The sequence below is a fragment of the Polyodon spathula genome, chromosome 8 (genome assembly GCF_017654505.1).
Source record: "Polyodon spathula isolate WHYD16114869_AA chromosome 8, ASM1765450v1, whole genome shotgun sequence".
NCBI lineage: Eukaryota > Metazoa > Chordata > Actinopteri > Acipenseriformes > Polyodontidae > Polyodon > Polyodon spathula.
In genome coordinates, this window is record NC_054541.1 from 49,348,474 (window position 1) to 49,365,148 (window position 16,675).

At 41.9% G+C, this 16,675-nt stretch overlaps 1 protein-coding gene across 1 annotated transcript; it reads left to right on the plus strand.

Annotated features, from left to right (window-relative positions):
• The first annotated feature begins 5,004 nt into the window (after positions 1-5,004).
• On the plus strand, positions 5,005-8,790 carry LOC121319095 (islet amyloid polypeptide-like). Its single transcript, XM_041256290.1, has 4 exons — positions 5,005-5,369; positions 5,645-5,733; positions 6,132-6,248; positions 8,553-8,790. Exons 2-4 carry the CDS (start codon positions 5,654-5,656, stop codon positions 8,740-8,742), a joined length of 387 nt encoding a protein of 128 aa, XP_041112224.1. The 5' UTR covers positions 5,005-5,369; positions 5,645-5,653; the 3' UTR covers positions 8,743-8,790.
• The last annotated feature ends 7,885 nt before the right edge of the window (positions 8,791-16,675 follow it).

Sequence of the window (16,675 nt, forward strand, 5' to 3'; positions counted from 1 at the left end):
AGCCTGTCAGTGCAATATGAACCCTGTTAGATCCTGTCAGTGCATTATAAACCCTGTTAGATCCAGCCTGTCAGTGCATTATAAACCCTGTTAGATCCAGCCTGTCAGTGCAATATGAACCCTGTTAGATCCTGTCAGTGCATTATAAAACCTCTTAGATCCTGTCAGTACATTATAAACCCTGTTAGATCCAGCCTGTCAGTGCATTATAAACCCTGTTATATCCAGCCTGTCAGTACTTTATAAACCCTGTTAGATCCAGCCTGTCAGTGCATTATAAACCCTGTTAGATCCAGCCTGTCAGTGCATTATAAACCCTGTTAGATCCTGTCAGTGCATTATAAACCCTTTTAGATCCATTCTGTCAGTACATTATAAACCCTGTTAGATCCAGCCTGTCAGTGCATTATAAACCTTGTTAGATCCAGCCTGTCAGTGCATTATAAACCCTGTTAGATCCAGCCTGTAGGTGCATTATAAACCCTGTTAGATCATGTCAGTACATTATAAACCCTGATAGATCCAGTCTGTCACTGCATTATAAACCCTGTTAGATCCATCCTGTCAGTACATTATAAACACTGTTAGATCCAGCCTGTCAGTGCATTATAAACTTTGTTAGATCCAGACTTTCAGTGCATTATAAACTCTGATAGATCCAGCCTGTCAGTGCATTATAAACCCTGTTAGATCCAGCCTGTCAGTGCATTATAAACCCTGTTAGATCCAGTCTGTAGGTGCATTATAAACCCTGTTTGATCCTGTCAGTACATTATAAACCCTGTTAGATCCAGCCTGTCAGTGCATTATAAACCCTGTTAGATCCTGTCAGTGCATAATAATCCCTGTTAGACCAAGCCTGTCAGTACATTATAAACCATGTTAGACCCAGCCTTTCAGTACAATATAAACCCTGTTAGATCCTGTCAGTGCATTATAAACCCTGTCAGATCCAGCTTGTCAGTGCATTATAAACCCTCTTAGATCCAGCCTGTCAGTGCAATATGAACCCTGTTAGATCCTGTCAGTGCATTATAAACCCTGTTAGATCCAGCCTGTCAGTGCATTATAAACCCTGTTAGATCCAGCCTGTCAGTGCATTATAAACCCTGTTAGATCCTGTCAGTGCATTATAAACCCTGTTAGATCCAGCCTGTCAGTACATTATAAACCCTGTTAGATCCAGCCTGTCAGTGCATTATAAACCCTGTTATATCCAGCCTGTCAGTACTTTATAAACCCTGTTAGATCCAGCCTGTCGGTGCATTATAAACCCTGTTAGATCCAGCCTGTCAGTGCATTATAAACCCTGTTAGATCCTGTCAGTGCATTATAAACCCTTTTAGATTCTGTCAGTACATTATAAACCCTGTTAGATCCAGCCTGTCAGTGGATTATAAACCTTGTCAGATCCAGCCTGTCAGTACATTATGACCCCTGTTTGATCATGTCAGTACATTATAAACCCTGTTAGATCCAGCCTGTCAGAACATTATAAACCCTGTTAGATCCAGCATGTAGGTACATTATAAACCCTGTTAGATCCAGCCTGTCAGTGCATTATAAACCCTGTTAGATCCTGTCAGTGCATTATAAACCCTGTTAGATCCTGTCAGTGCATTATAAACCCTGTTAGATCCAGCCTGTCAGTACATTATAAACCCTGTTAGATCCAGCCTGTCAGTACATTATAAACCCTGTTAGATCCAGCCTGTCAGTGCATTATAAACCCTGTTAGATCCAGCCTGTCAGTGCATTATAAACCCTGTTAGATCCAGCCTGTCAGTACATTATAAACCCTGTTAGATCCAGCCTGTCAGTGCATTATAAACCCTGTTAGATCCAGCCTGTCAGTGCATTATAAACCCTGTTAGATCCAGCCTGTCAGTGCATTATAAACCTTGTTAGATCCAGCCTGTCAGTACATTATAAACCCTGTTAGATCCAGCCTGTCAGTGCATTATAAACCCTGTTAGATCCAGCCTGTCAGTGCATTATAAACCCTGTTAGATCCAGCCTGTCAGTGCATTATAAACCCTGTTAGATCCAGCCTGTCAGTGCATTATAAACCCTGTTAGATCCAGCCTGTCAGTGCATTATAAACCCTGTTAGATCCAGCCTGTCAGTGCATTATAAACCCTGTTAGATCCAGCCTGTCAGTGCATTATAAACCCTGTTAGATCCAGCCTGTCAGTGCATTATAAACCCTGTTAGATCCAGCCTGTCAGTGCATTATAAACCCTGTTAGATCCAGCCTGTCAGTGCATTATAAACCCTGTTAGATCCTGTCAGTGCATTATAAACCCTGTTAGATCCAGCCTGTCAGTGCATTATAAACCCTGTTAGATCCAGCCTGTCAGTGCATTATAAACCCTGTTAGATCCAGCCTGTCAGTGCATTATAAACCCTGTTAGATCCAGCCTGTCAGTGCATTATAAACCCTGTTAGATCCAGCCTGTCAGTGCATTATAAACCCTGTTAGATCCAGCCTGTCAGTGCATTATAAACCCTGTTAGATCCAGCCTGTCAGTGCATTATAAACCCTGTTAGATCCTGTCAGTGCATTATAAACCCTGTTAGATCCAGCCTGTCAGTACATTATAAACCCTGTTAGATCCAGCCTGTCAGTGCATTATAAACCCTGTTAGATCCAGCCTGTCAGTGCATTATAAACCCTGTTAGATCCTGTCAGTGCATTATAAACCCTTTTAGATCCAGTCTGTCAGTACATTATAAACCCTGTTAGATCCAGCCTGTCAGTGCATTCTAAAACCTGTTAGATCCAGCCTGTAGGTGCATTATAAACCCTGTTAGATCCAGCCTGTCAGTGCATTATAAACCCTGTTAGATCCAGCCTGTCAGTGCATTATAAACCCTGTTAGATCCAGCCTGTCAGTGCATTATAAACCCTGTTAGATCCAGCCTGTCAGTGCATTATAAACCCTGTTAGATCCAGCCTGTCAGTACATTATAAACCCTGTTAGATCCAGCCTGTCAGTGCATTATAAACCCTGTTAGATCCAGCCTGTCAGTACATTATAAACCCTGTTAGATCCAGCCTGTCAGTGCATTATAAACCCTGTTAGATCCAGCCTGTCAGTGCATTATAAACCTTGTTAGATCCAGCCTGTCAGTACATTATAAACCCTGTTAGATCCAGCCTGTCAGTGCATTATAAACCCTGTTAGATCCAGCCTGTCAGTGCATTATAAACCCTGTTAGATCCAGCCTGTCAGTACATTATAAACCCTGTTAGATCCAGTCTGTCAGTGCATTATAAACCCTGTTAGATCCAGCCTGTCAGTGCATTATAAACCTTGTTAGATCCAGCCTGTCAGTACATTATAAACCCTGTTAGATCCAGCCTGTCAGTGCATTATAAACCCTGTTAGATCCAGCCTGTCAGTGCATTATAAACCCTGTTAGATCCAGCCTGTCAGTGCATTATAAACCCTGTTAGATCCAGCCTGTCAGTACATTAGAAATACTGTTAGATCCAGTCTGTCAGTACATTATTAAATCTGTTTTGTGCACCTCGTTATAAAAATAAGGAAGTTAGCATTATTTTATTTGTGAGACACTGTGGCTCTGGTGAGTGGATACAGGTGAGTGCAGTGCTGAGCGGATACCACTCACACAGACAGTGATTTTCAGATGCAAGGGTGTTTATTGAAATGATTTAACAATGTCGAGAGACTTATGGCAAACACCTGTAAAGAATAAATATTGGAGTGATACAGCGGCGTGTATCAGTTGTAATTGTAATACCCAGGTTTGACCCGCAACCAAAAGTTCAGGTTTTACACACACACACACACAACCCACACTAAACACACAACACTAACACAGTTAACAGTGAGTGATATTAGGTGCTAGTGGTATAATAACAGTACTCCGTGAAATGCAGGGGTGAAAGTCATGTCCGGGTTGATGCTGGCTTCTGCTTCAGCTCATATTACTGGGAGTCTATTGAGACAAACAACAGTTACAGCCGATATTAACAAGCACAAGACAAACACTCACAGTTTTTCAGCAATATTATACGAATAAATTGTCATGCCTTTTAGTCCAGGGTACTCTGTTCCCTCACAGGTCAGGAGGGAGATATAACATCAAGCGTCATTCGATCTCTGTCACACACACTTAGGTCCCTTTACCCTAAAGAGTTAAAGGCAAAGCCAGACAATGTCCAGACATTTAAAATTAGAAATAATAATAAGAAAGCTAAAAATAAGCCAGGAGTGCTGTGTTTAACTGGACCAATTCACAGAGTTTGATCTTTATATCTTTTACAGAAGCCAGGAGACCTGTCTCTTACTGCAAGTAGACTTTGAATGTTCACAGCTTTTGCGTTTTTAAAAGTACAAGTCTGCTTTTATATTTATATTCCTGTTTAAAATAATATTGTTTTGTGCCTTGTTATGTAAGTAAATAAAGTAATTATTCACAAAATGCAAGCTGCATTTACAAATGTCCTTAATATAATGTTCCTTCCTTGAAAATGCTGTTATTGTTTGACTTTGTTTAGAATTGATTGACTGAAATTAGTTCATTTTCTAAAGAGATTCCACATCACTTTGATACTTTACAATCAATTAGGGGAGTACTTAAAAGCATCCATTTGCAACAATCTAACAGACCAGTTGCAATAACAATGCACAGCTATTCTTTTAATGATGTGTAAGGGGTGTTTGTATTTTTTGATCCGGTATTTTTTGAGGTCTTGTTAAATCTCAACAGACTATAATAATAATAATAATAATAATAATAATAATAATAATAATAATAATAATAATAATAATGCTAAATTTAATAATATTATAAATTAATAATATAATATTTTTTTAAAACATAGATTAGATTAAGCAAGTGGAATACCTAACCGTACAGTTTAAAAAATGAACCAATTGGAAAAACCAAACAATTGACACATTTCACTGTAATTTTCCGTGTTTAACCAGCAGTTTGCTTTCAGTTTCTCCACATTTGAGAGCGGTGATCTTGGGTATCGATCGAGTGTCGTCGCCAGGTCAGTGACTGGTGTGTGGGCTTCTTCTAGTGCTGCTGCTGCTGATGATGATGATGCTGACGATGATGGTGATGATGACTGTGATGATGATGCAGTGACGATGCTCTGATCATTATGTGTCTCCAGCTTCTCGCAGCTCCCTCCCTCTGTGTACATCTAAATCACAGGCTATATTTGGATTGGGTGATGTCACAGGTGGGTAAGGCGTGAAGCATATATAACTCCTGCAGTCTCCTGAAGCTCAGAGAAACTGAAGCCTAGGTCCAGCACAAGCCAAACCCTGCTGCAGAACTAGGCTGGACTTGTTCCTTTGCTTAACCCTGATTCCAAGATACTAATAGTAAGTGAATGCCTTTATTTGTGTGCCTACCTGCTGCAGAATTTTAAAGAGCATAGATCCCTTCTGCGGGAACATAACCCTACAGGCACATGCTCATGTTTAGCTTATACATTTTGAAAGTTTAATTATGGAGCATCGATAGTGATTTTTCAATCTTATTGAAAAGATGCCTATATTATTGTAGGCTGTAAATGTATGAAGTTTTGCATATGTTTTGTTATACCTTTCATTGTCAAGACAATGAATGATACTCTGATGATTGCTCTGGTTTTCAGAAGTGCACAATGAGAAACTTGAGGCTGCCTACTGTTCTCATTGTGCTGACTATGACTCTAAACTGTCTCAACGCCACCCCGGCAAACAGGTCAGTAACACAGTGCATTCAGTAACAAAACTATCATATTGCACTAGTCTTAAACACATGTACTTCTGTAACCTGTTCCACTAGCTTTACTTTTCAGTCTTATAACTTCTTAGTTGAATCCTTTTCTTCAGATTGCACATTTACTTTTTCTTCCTCTAATGTGGATACATGTATCTTTTATTTGTCATTTTTGAGTTTGGAACTTTGTCACAAAATACATATTATATATAATATATATATATATATATATATATATATATATATATATATATATATATATATATATATATATATATAGTACTGCAATATCAGGGGACTGTGATTTTTTTTTTCTCTTTGGAAAAGGCAATATTTTATTGGCAGTCTAATGTGTTTGTTTGCCCCCTGCCTGATTCAAGGGAGCAGTCTGATGTTCGACCGGGCAGAGAGAGCTGGCTGCTGCCTGGCTTCGCAAAAAACTCCTTCATCAGTCTCACCGCTACAATGCCAGAGCAGGAGCCCGTCAAGGCAAAGAGGTACCGGGGTTGCTTTGCTATTTCTCAATTACATTGAACGGCGTCCATGCAGCACCAGCTGTATTAGCATCAGGAATTGATAATAGGAGCGTGCCAGTGTTAGAAACTGAACTATGATTTCCTCTCAGTTAAAAATAAAAACAATGTATTTTTCATTTTCATTTTGAATCAGCTGGACCTTTTGAAATGCTTTCTTAAAGTGTTTCCATTATTCAGTCATGGATAAAGCGTGTCTACTTGTAATGTAACACAAACTAAAGCAAGAATGTGTATAGGATCAGGTTTTTAACAAAGTATTTTGCAATGAGTACAGTTGCATTTTATATTAACCAGGCAACAGTTACCAAAGTAATGACAGAGATTTCTCTGTTGCAGAGCCGTCTAAGTATAGAGTCGTGTGTCATTATCTCAGTTATAACTGTTAATAATGAATCAAGTTGGGGTAGTAATAAATAATATAAAATAAACTGGCAATGTCTTGATTACATTAGGAATTACAGGTAATGTTTCCCAGTTGATATATAGCATACTCTCAAATGTTACAGTATGTGCATTTACATGAAGGCGTTGTACACAATCATTAAAGCTGCATGTGTAGACCTCATCCAAGCGCTACACTGTACAGTCATGTCAGTCACAAGAGGCTTTTCCTTTTAAAATATTGGATACAATAAAAAGACATCCCAGCTTGAGAACTTTCATCAGATATTACACCCCATGATGAGCATTTAAACACCATTGAGATACAGGGGGATATTGTTCATCAGGGTGGAGTTACATACAGCATTGAATGTACAGCCATTTCTTTTTGTCATTGCCTTTTTCCTACAAAAATGTTTGAAATAAGCATGGAAGACTGGTCAAACCAAGCGGAAGACTGGTCAAACCAAGAGGAAGACTGGTCAAACCAAGCGGAAGACTGGTCAAACCAAGAGGAAGACTGGTCAAACCAAGAGGAAGACTGGTCAAACCAAGCGGAAGACTGGTCAAACCAAGAGGAAGACTGGTCAAACCAAGCGGAAGACTGGTCAAACCAAGAGGAAGACTGGTCAAACCAAGAGGAAGACTGGTCAAACCAAGCGGAAGACTGGACAAACCAAGCGGAAGACTGGTCAAACCAAGCGGAAGACTGGTCAAACCAAGAGGAAGACTGGTCAAACCAAGCGGAAGACTGGTCAAACCAAGCGGAAGACTGGACAAACCAAGAGGAAGACTGGTCAAACCAAGCGGAAGACTGGTCAAACCAAGAGGAAGACTGGTCAAACCAAGAGGAAGACTGGTCAAACCAAGCGGAAGACTGGTCAAACCAAGCGGAAGACTGGTCAAACCAAGCGGAAGACTGGTCAAACCCAAGACTGGAAGACTGGTCAAACCAAGCGGAAGACTGGTCAAACCAAGCGGAAGACTGGTCAAACCAAGCGGAAGACTGGTCAAACCAAGCGGAAGACTGGTCAAACCAAGCGGAAGACTGGTCAAACCAAGCGGAAGACTGGTCAAACCAAGCGGAAGACTGGTCAAACCAAGCGGAAGACTGGTCAAACCAAGCGGAAGGCTGGTCAAACCAAGCGGAAGGCTGGTCAAACCAAGCGGAAGACTGGTCAAACCAAGCGGAAGACTGGTCAAACCAAGCGGAAGACTGGTCAAACCAAGCGGAAGACTGGTCAAACCAAGCGGAAGACTGGTCAAACCAAGCGGAAGACTGGTCAAACCAAGCGGAAGACTGGTCAAACCAAGCGGAAGACTGGTCAAACCAAGCGGAAGGCTGGTCAAACCAAGCGGAAGACTGGTCAAACCAAGCGGAAGACTGGTCAAACCAAGCGGAAGACTAGACAAACCAAGCGGAAGACTGGACAAACCAAGCGGAAGACTGGTCAAACCAAGCACAAAGAAATACAAGCAGCACTTTTCCAACCGGTCTCAACACATTTAATCTGCAAGACTCTTTCATGTTTACATACACTATACGCATTAAGGCTAAATCTAGCTTTATAATTATTCACCCTTCATCTCAAACAACTCAGTGAAGAATATAAGCTTGAATTATAGGAAGCAGTTGTTTCGGCATATGCCTTCATCATTGTGGCTGGAGAATTCATGCATTTACCAACATTTCTGGACTGAATAGAAATCCATTTTTGACTTTGGACATGGACTGAAATGATATTTCTGCATTGGATTATTTATTATTATTATTATTATTATTATTATTATTATTATTATTATTATTATTATTATTATTATTATTTTAAACGAGACCATTAAAAACAGTTTGTTTAAAAAAAAAGTTTTGTTTTTCATTTTCAGAGGTCATCTGGAAAAGAGGAGGTGCAACACAGCTACCTGCGTGACGCAGCGCTTAGCGGACTTCCTCGTCCGATCCAGCAACAGCATCGGCACGGTCTACACGCCGACTAATGTGGGCTCCAACACGTATGGAAAGAGGGCTGGACTGGCTCCACTCAGCAGAGAAACTCTGAAATATATACAGTTTTAGGACACGGCGTAGTCATGGAAATCAGTTGTAGTTTTCTGTACAAAACAAAAAGAAAAATAAACAATAAATGTAGTTGTTTTTATACAGTTTTAGGACACGGCGTAGTCATGGAAATCAGTTGTAACAAAAAGTAGTTGTTTTTAAACTGTAAACTACCAGCTGTGCCTTTTTTGGTGTGACATGTCTGCTTAATACAATTGTATTTGTGTTTATATGTGTACACTGTTTATAAATTGAGTGCATTTCATTTTACTTGTTGAGCATTTAGAATTGTAAAAAAATTGACATAGTAGAGGGGAAATTAAAAGAGATGTATTAATTTTTTTTTTAATTAAAGAAATTGAAAATACATAATTTGTGTGTTTATCATTATCAAAACGTTCAGAGATAAATATATTATGTAAAAATATATACATTGTAGGTCTAACTTAAAAAGCTTTTGATAATGTCAATATCTTTATTCGATATGATGAAACACAGAAGCTATTGGTAAAGGGATGTAGAAAACACGAGAACAGAGGAATCCCTCCATTCTGAAGAACAAAGGGTTTGAGTCAAATGAGCTTCACAATGATCTGGTCACAGTGATGGAGTCCAGTGCATTCAGGTAATAAACAAAGCGCGTTGCACCACACAAGTGAGAAGTGCTGGCATAGTAACATGCAAATAAGCCTACACAAAATTATTCATTGGACATTTAACATCAGTAAATTAGAAAACAAGATGAATCTGAGTGCATTATTAAAAACTTCCTGCCCCAAAAAAAGGAACAGCAGAACTGTGCCATGTAAAGCAGCAGAGCTACAGCGAGTATTTTCCTGTGCAATGCTGCATGCAGCCCGGAACAAGCCTTTCTGCTCAATTAAAAGTACCCTGCCCTTCAGTAAAATGACAACAACAAATCCCTCCTTTTAAAACAGTGTACATGCTGTACAGAACACAAAACTGTTGCTATGAAACACAGGCCAAACAGATGCAAAATAAAGACAAAACTACACTACGGGTAACATTTTTTATGGGCAACATTCTCAGGAAAAACGTTGCTGTCTCTTCCAAGTGTAATGTGTTTGACAGATTGGTGTTTCACATTATCAAACCCTTCTGGTTAATGAATGGATCCCGTTACCCTTTCTAGCCTCGCTCAGCTGGTTTGTTGCAATCTGTTATCCCTGTAATAACGAGCTGTTCGCATGCACAGATGAAGTAGTGCTTATTTAGCCTCAGCTTTCTCACACATTAACATACTTAAGTGCTGGAAGTATTTGTGTTTGGCTTTTTTCGAAGTTGAAAAAAAGATTGATTTCATTAATCCAAATGTGCTTTAAAAACAGTTCTTGAAACAGTGCTTGAGGTTTTTGTGAATAGGGGCCAGCATGCTGAATCTGCTTCTTGTTTATAATTTGATGCACTTTTTTTAAAAAGTGGTAATCATCTTTTTCATAGGTTACAGCCCATTAGCTGGTGAGCTTATGTTCGGTGGCCATTGAGTGTACTGGAAATCCATTACCCGCCCCATCCAAACATTGCTGCAAAGCAAAGCAGGCCATTAGTTTAAATTACTTCAACAGTACGCTGAATCACCACCACTGGGCCTGTTTGACCCCACACAAATTTAGCTCATAACGAATGCGTCTTGTTTAACATAAAAATTACAACAGCAAAATAAATAAATAAATAAATAAATAAATAATAATTTCACATCAAAAAAATGCAGGCATGATTAAATTGTCTCTATATCTTGTGTACTTTAATGGCTATTTTGATTTAAAGGAATGGCGGCAGTCAGTGCACCCATACTAGTGGAGGATGACTGCATACTCACTTGATGTTGAGCTTATATTTAATGGAGTGTGTTTGTTAATTATTGGTACTGCTCCAGCAGGGAAGACATTTCTTGAGAGTCTATCCCCAGAATGGCTTATGCTTTAACATGTCACTCATTTGTTTATGCTGAACCCTTTTAGAAAAGTTGGCAAATGCCAGTATGATACCGCTACAGTATCAATGTACCTTTCAGATTGCAACATGGTCAGCAATGGCAAACACAAGGGAAGCTGGGGCAAATACTACACAGGTCCTGCTGACTGTGACACACGAATACACACTGATAGATACTGCACAGACGTCCTGCTGACTGTGACACACGAATACACACTGATAGATACTGCACAGCGATCCTGCTGACTGTGACACACGAATACACACTGATAGATACTGCACAGCGGTCCTGCTGACTGTGACACACGAATACACACTGATAGATACTGCACAGCGGTCCTGCTGACTGTGATGCACGAATACACACTGATAGATACTGCACAGCGGTCCTGCTGACTGTGACACACGAATACACACTGATAGATACTGCACAGCGGTCCTGCTGACTGTGATGCACGAATACACACTGATAGATACTGCACAGCGGTCCTGCTGACTGTGACACACGAATACACACTGATAGATACTGCACAGCGGTCCTGCTGACTGTGATGCACGAATACACACTGATAGATACTGCACAGCGATCCTGCTGACTGTGACACACGAATACACACTGATAGATACTGCACAGCGGTCCTGCTGACTGTGACACACGAATACACACTGATAGATACTGCACAGCGGTCCTGCTGACTGTGACACACGAATACACACTGATAGATACTGCACAGCGATCCTGCTGACTGTGACACACGAATACACACTGATAGATACTGCACAGCGATCCTGCTGACTGTGACACACGAATACACACTGATAGATACTGCACAGCGGTCCTGCTGACTGTGACACACGAATACACACTGATAGATACTGCACAGCGGTCCTGCTGACTGTGACACACGAATACACACTGATAGATACTGCACAGCGGTCCTGCTGACTGTGACACACGAATACACACTGATAGATACTGCACAGCGGTCCTGCTGACTGTGACACACGAATACACACTGATAGATACTGCACAGCGGTCCTGCTGACTGTGATGCACGAATACACACTGATAGATACTGCACAGCGATCCTGCTGACTGTGACACACGAATACACACTGATAGATACTGCACAGCGGTCCTGCTGACTGTGATGCACGAATACACACTGATAGATACTGCACAGCGGTCCTGCTGACTGTGATGCACGAGTACACACTGATAGATACTGCACAGCGGTCCTGCTGACTGTGATGCACGAGTACACACTGATAGATACTGCACAGCGGTCCTGCTGACTGTGATGCACGAGTACACACTGATAGATACTGCACAGCGGTCCTGCTGACTGTGACTGTGACACACGAGTACACACTGATAGATACTGCACAGCGGTCCTGCTGACTGTGACACACGAATACACACTGATAGATACTGCACAGCGGTCCTGCTGACTGTGATGCACGAGTACACACTGATAGATACTGCACAGCGGTCCTGCTGACTGTGACACACGAATACACACTGATAGATACTGCACAGCGATCCTGCTGACTGTGACACACGAATACACACTGATAGATACTGCACAGCGGTCCTGCTGACTGTACACACTGATAGATACTGCACAGCGGTCCTGCTGACTGTGACACACGAATACACACTGATAGATACTGCACAGCGGTCCTGCTGACTGTGATGCACGAGTACACACTGATAGATACTGCACAGCGGTCCTGCTGACTGTGATGCACGAGTACACACTGATAGATACTGCACAGCGGTCCTGCTGACTGTGATGCACGAGCACACACTGATAGATACTGCACAGCGATCCTGCTGACTGTGATGCACAAGTACACACTGATAGATACTGCACAGCGGTCCTGCTGACTGTGACACACGAATACACACTGATAGATACTGCACAGCGGTCCTGCTGACTGTGATGCACGAATACACACTGATAGATACTGCACAGCGATCCTGCTGACTGTGACACACGAATACACACTGATAGATACTGCACAGCGGTCCTGCTGACTGTGACGCACGAGTACACACTGATAGATACTGCACAGCGGTCCTGCTGACTGTGACACACGAATACACACTGATAGATACTGCACAGCGGTCCTGCTGACTGTGATGCACGAGTACACACTGATAGATACTGCACAGCGATCCTGCTGACTGTGATGCACGAGTACACACTGATAGATACTGCACAGCGGTCCTGCTGACTGTGATGCACAGGTACACACTGATAGATACTGCACAGCGATCCTGCTGACTGTGATGCACAAGTACACACTGATAGATACTGCACAGCGATCCTGCTGACTGTGACACACGAATACACACTGATAGATACTGCACAGCGATCCTGCTGACTGTGATGCACGAATACACACTGATAGATACTGCACAGCGATCCTGCTGACTGTGACACACGAATACACACTGATAGATACTGCACAGCGATCCTGCTGACTGTGACACACGAATACACACTGATAGATACTGCACAGCGGTCCTGCTGACTGTGACACACGAATACACACTGATAGATACTGCACAGCGGTCCTGCTGACTGTGATGCACGAGTACACACGATCCTGCTGACTGTGACACACGAATACACACTGATAGATACTGCACAGCGGTCCTGCTGACTGTGACGCACGAATACACACTGATAGATACTGCACAGCGGTCCTGCTGACTGTGACACACGAATACACACTGATAGATACTGCACAGCGATCCTGCTGACTGTGACACACGAATACACACTGATAGATACTGCACAGCGATCCTGCTGACTGTGATGCACAAGTACACACTGATAGATACTGCACAGCGGTCCTGCTGACTGTGACACACGAATACACACTGATAGATACTGCACAGCGGTCCTGCTGACTGTGACACACGAGTACACACTGATAGATACTGCACAGCGATCCTGCTGACTGTGATGCACGAGCACACACTGATAGATACTGCACAGCGATCCTGCTGACTGTGATGCACAGGTACACACTGATAGATACTGCACAGCGATCCTGCTGACTGTGATGCACAAGTACACACTGATAGATACTGCACAGCGATCCTGCTGACTGTGACACACGAATACACACTGATAGATACTGCACAGCGATCCTGCTGACTGTGATGCACGAGCACACACTGATAGATACTGCACAGCGATCCTGCTGACTGTGATGCACGAGTACACACTGATAGATACTGCACAGCGATCCTGCTGACTGTGATGCACGAGCACACACTGATAGATACTGCACAGCGATCCTGCTGACTGTGATGCACGAGTACACACTGATAGATACTGCACAGCGATCCTGCTGACTGTGATGCACGAGTACACACTGATAGATACTGCACAGCGATCCTGCTGACTGTGATGCACGAGCACACACTGATAGATACTGCACAGCGATCCTGCTGACTGTGATGCACAAGTACACACTGATAGATACTGCACAGCGATCCTGCTGACTGTGATGCACGAGCACACACTGATAGATACTGCACAGCGGTCCTGCTGACTGTGACGCACGAGTACACACTGATAGCGACAGCGGAATCCTGCTGACTGTGATGCACGAGTACACACTGATAGATACTGCACAGCGATCCTGCTGACTGTGATGCACAAGCACACACTGATAGATACTGCACAGCGATCCTGCTGACTGTGATGCACGAGTACACACTGATAGATACTGGAACTGCAACTTGTTAAAAGGGGCTGCTTGGTGTGGGTATGATATATCATGGTTGTCTTAAATTTAATTTTGCCTTTACATGACTTTGAGCCGGTCTGAGGTTGCCCAGAGTATTACCTGGCCTTAAGTTGTGTTGTATCTACATATTAAAACAGAGAGTTTTCAGTTTATCAATGACTTTTCTTCTTTATTATATATATGTAGAGTTTAGACATGATACTGACAGCTTTGTTGAGGCTACTCATGTACATCAAAACTTTACACAGATGGTCCAATAAATAGGAAGTTCCTTTTTACACTTGGCCAGCATGTCTCTTTTGCTAAGTTTGTTTAAAAACCCTGTGATATACTGCTTACTATCTTGAGCAAAGGCATTTCTGAAGACACATCACATCAGTAACACGGATCACTGGAGACGCTTCATCATAAGATACTCAACGGCAGAGTACTAAAAAGAAAGTTACTTTTATAACCAGACAAGTGTTTTATAATGAGAAATCCTCATGAATGTCTTCTACAACCTGTACTGAACTGGCATCTCAGCCCATTGAGCTGAATGGAAAAGCAAGCCCTGCAGGTGGAGAGGTACAGTAAGTGCAGATTCAACTCAGAGAGTTGGATTGTCCTTAACAGCGATGCAAAAATGTGCATGTCATTTCAGGGCCTTTAGAGAATAAGAAAGCCACTCGAAATCCGAAACGATTCCCTAGAGGATGGCCCTTACAAAAGAGGCCGTAAAAGCAGAATAAATCAAACAGATGTTTCAGGGAGAAGAGCAAATCAGTCTCCAAGGCTGAAATTCAGGTGAACCAATCTGCAAAGCTGTCCCTTTGCTTGATAAAGTGGCGTGGATGTGGTGACACAAGCATGACACCTAATCGACATCCAGCAACGTGACAAATCGAAGCGACAAATCGACTGGAAGTGACGCTATACTGCGTTCATTTCTCCAATGGCACTTTTTTGGAATACATGGTTAGATACATTTAACACAACTGGAACCATTTAAAAGATCTAAACAGGGACTGATGGAAATACATTAGCTCTATATAAATGCTGCTGGTGTTTTCCCCTCAGGGGTGACTTACTAATCCCCTTATTAACAGCAATGAATACAGAGCAGAGAACTACTTGGCACAGCAAGCGTACACGGTTTACTCCTCCAAGCTGTCTTTCCTCTCGTGAAAGACAAGAAACCCAGCAACGATGTTTACCACATGAAAAATATGAGCTGCACCAGAGAATCTAAAAACTGCAGACAGAATTATTCTGGCAGCAGAAATAATTGGCTTTACAGGCAGTTAATGATCTGTCAGTTAACTTCTCTTTTAATTTCACTGCATCACACATTGTTATAAGCAGAGCGGACACTGGGGGTGGTAGGAGCAATTCATCTGGATCCCAAGGGAATCAGGATATCTTTGGTTAAGGGTATTTTAGCAGCATAACAGCATCAAATCAGCCTTCCCTAAACTGTATGTAATGTGTGACTCTTTCCAGCCTATTTTTATTGTATTAACTAAAATGGTGTTTGCCTAACACAGCACATCACACTAGCATGTGCTCGCAAATATAATTGCTAATATTGTGTTCAAAGATCTATGGATAGTGGGGGTTTGGGGGAATGCTTTCTTATAACAATCTGGTATTGTGCGGCTTTCATTCTCCCACAATTATGAAGGCGTATACAGATTTTCCCAAACGTTCTGACTCAAGAGCTTTCACAGAAACAGCTTCTAAATATCCACAGAAGAAAGGTTTTGTTCGTCATACCTTCATATTTTTTAAAGATTTTTTTCATTAAAAAGTTATTTTAGTTGGTATTTTAAATGGAATGGAACCATTTTTTGTATGTAAAACGAACAACAAATATTGCAATGTAACCAAATGAATAACACTGCAATGGATGTGTTGCTTGTAATCTTTACCTACTTGTGATGTACTGCTTGAAGCCATGATATCTGGTTAACTAGATAAACAGGCAATATAACGCCCCTGTCCCAGGAGATGGCTTGTTCAATATAATTTCAATATACTTGAAGAGCGGGCAGTTATCTTTTCACACCTACCAAATAAGTAGTAAGCAAGGTGAGTGGGGCAAAACAGGCAACAATACATACTGTACTAGCACAAGTGTATATCATCCGGGGAGCCAGCGCATATGTGACCCAATTAACCCTTGTTTCCACTGCACATCCAGGCTGTCAGCAAGCCAGGCTGGCCTGGTGCTGCACCTTAAGAG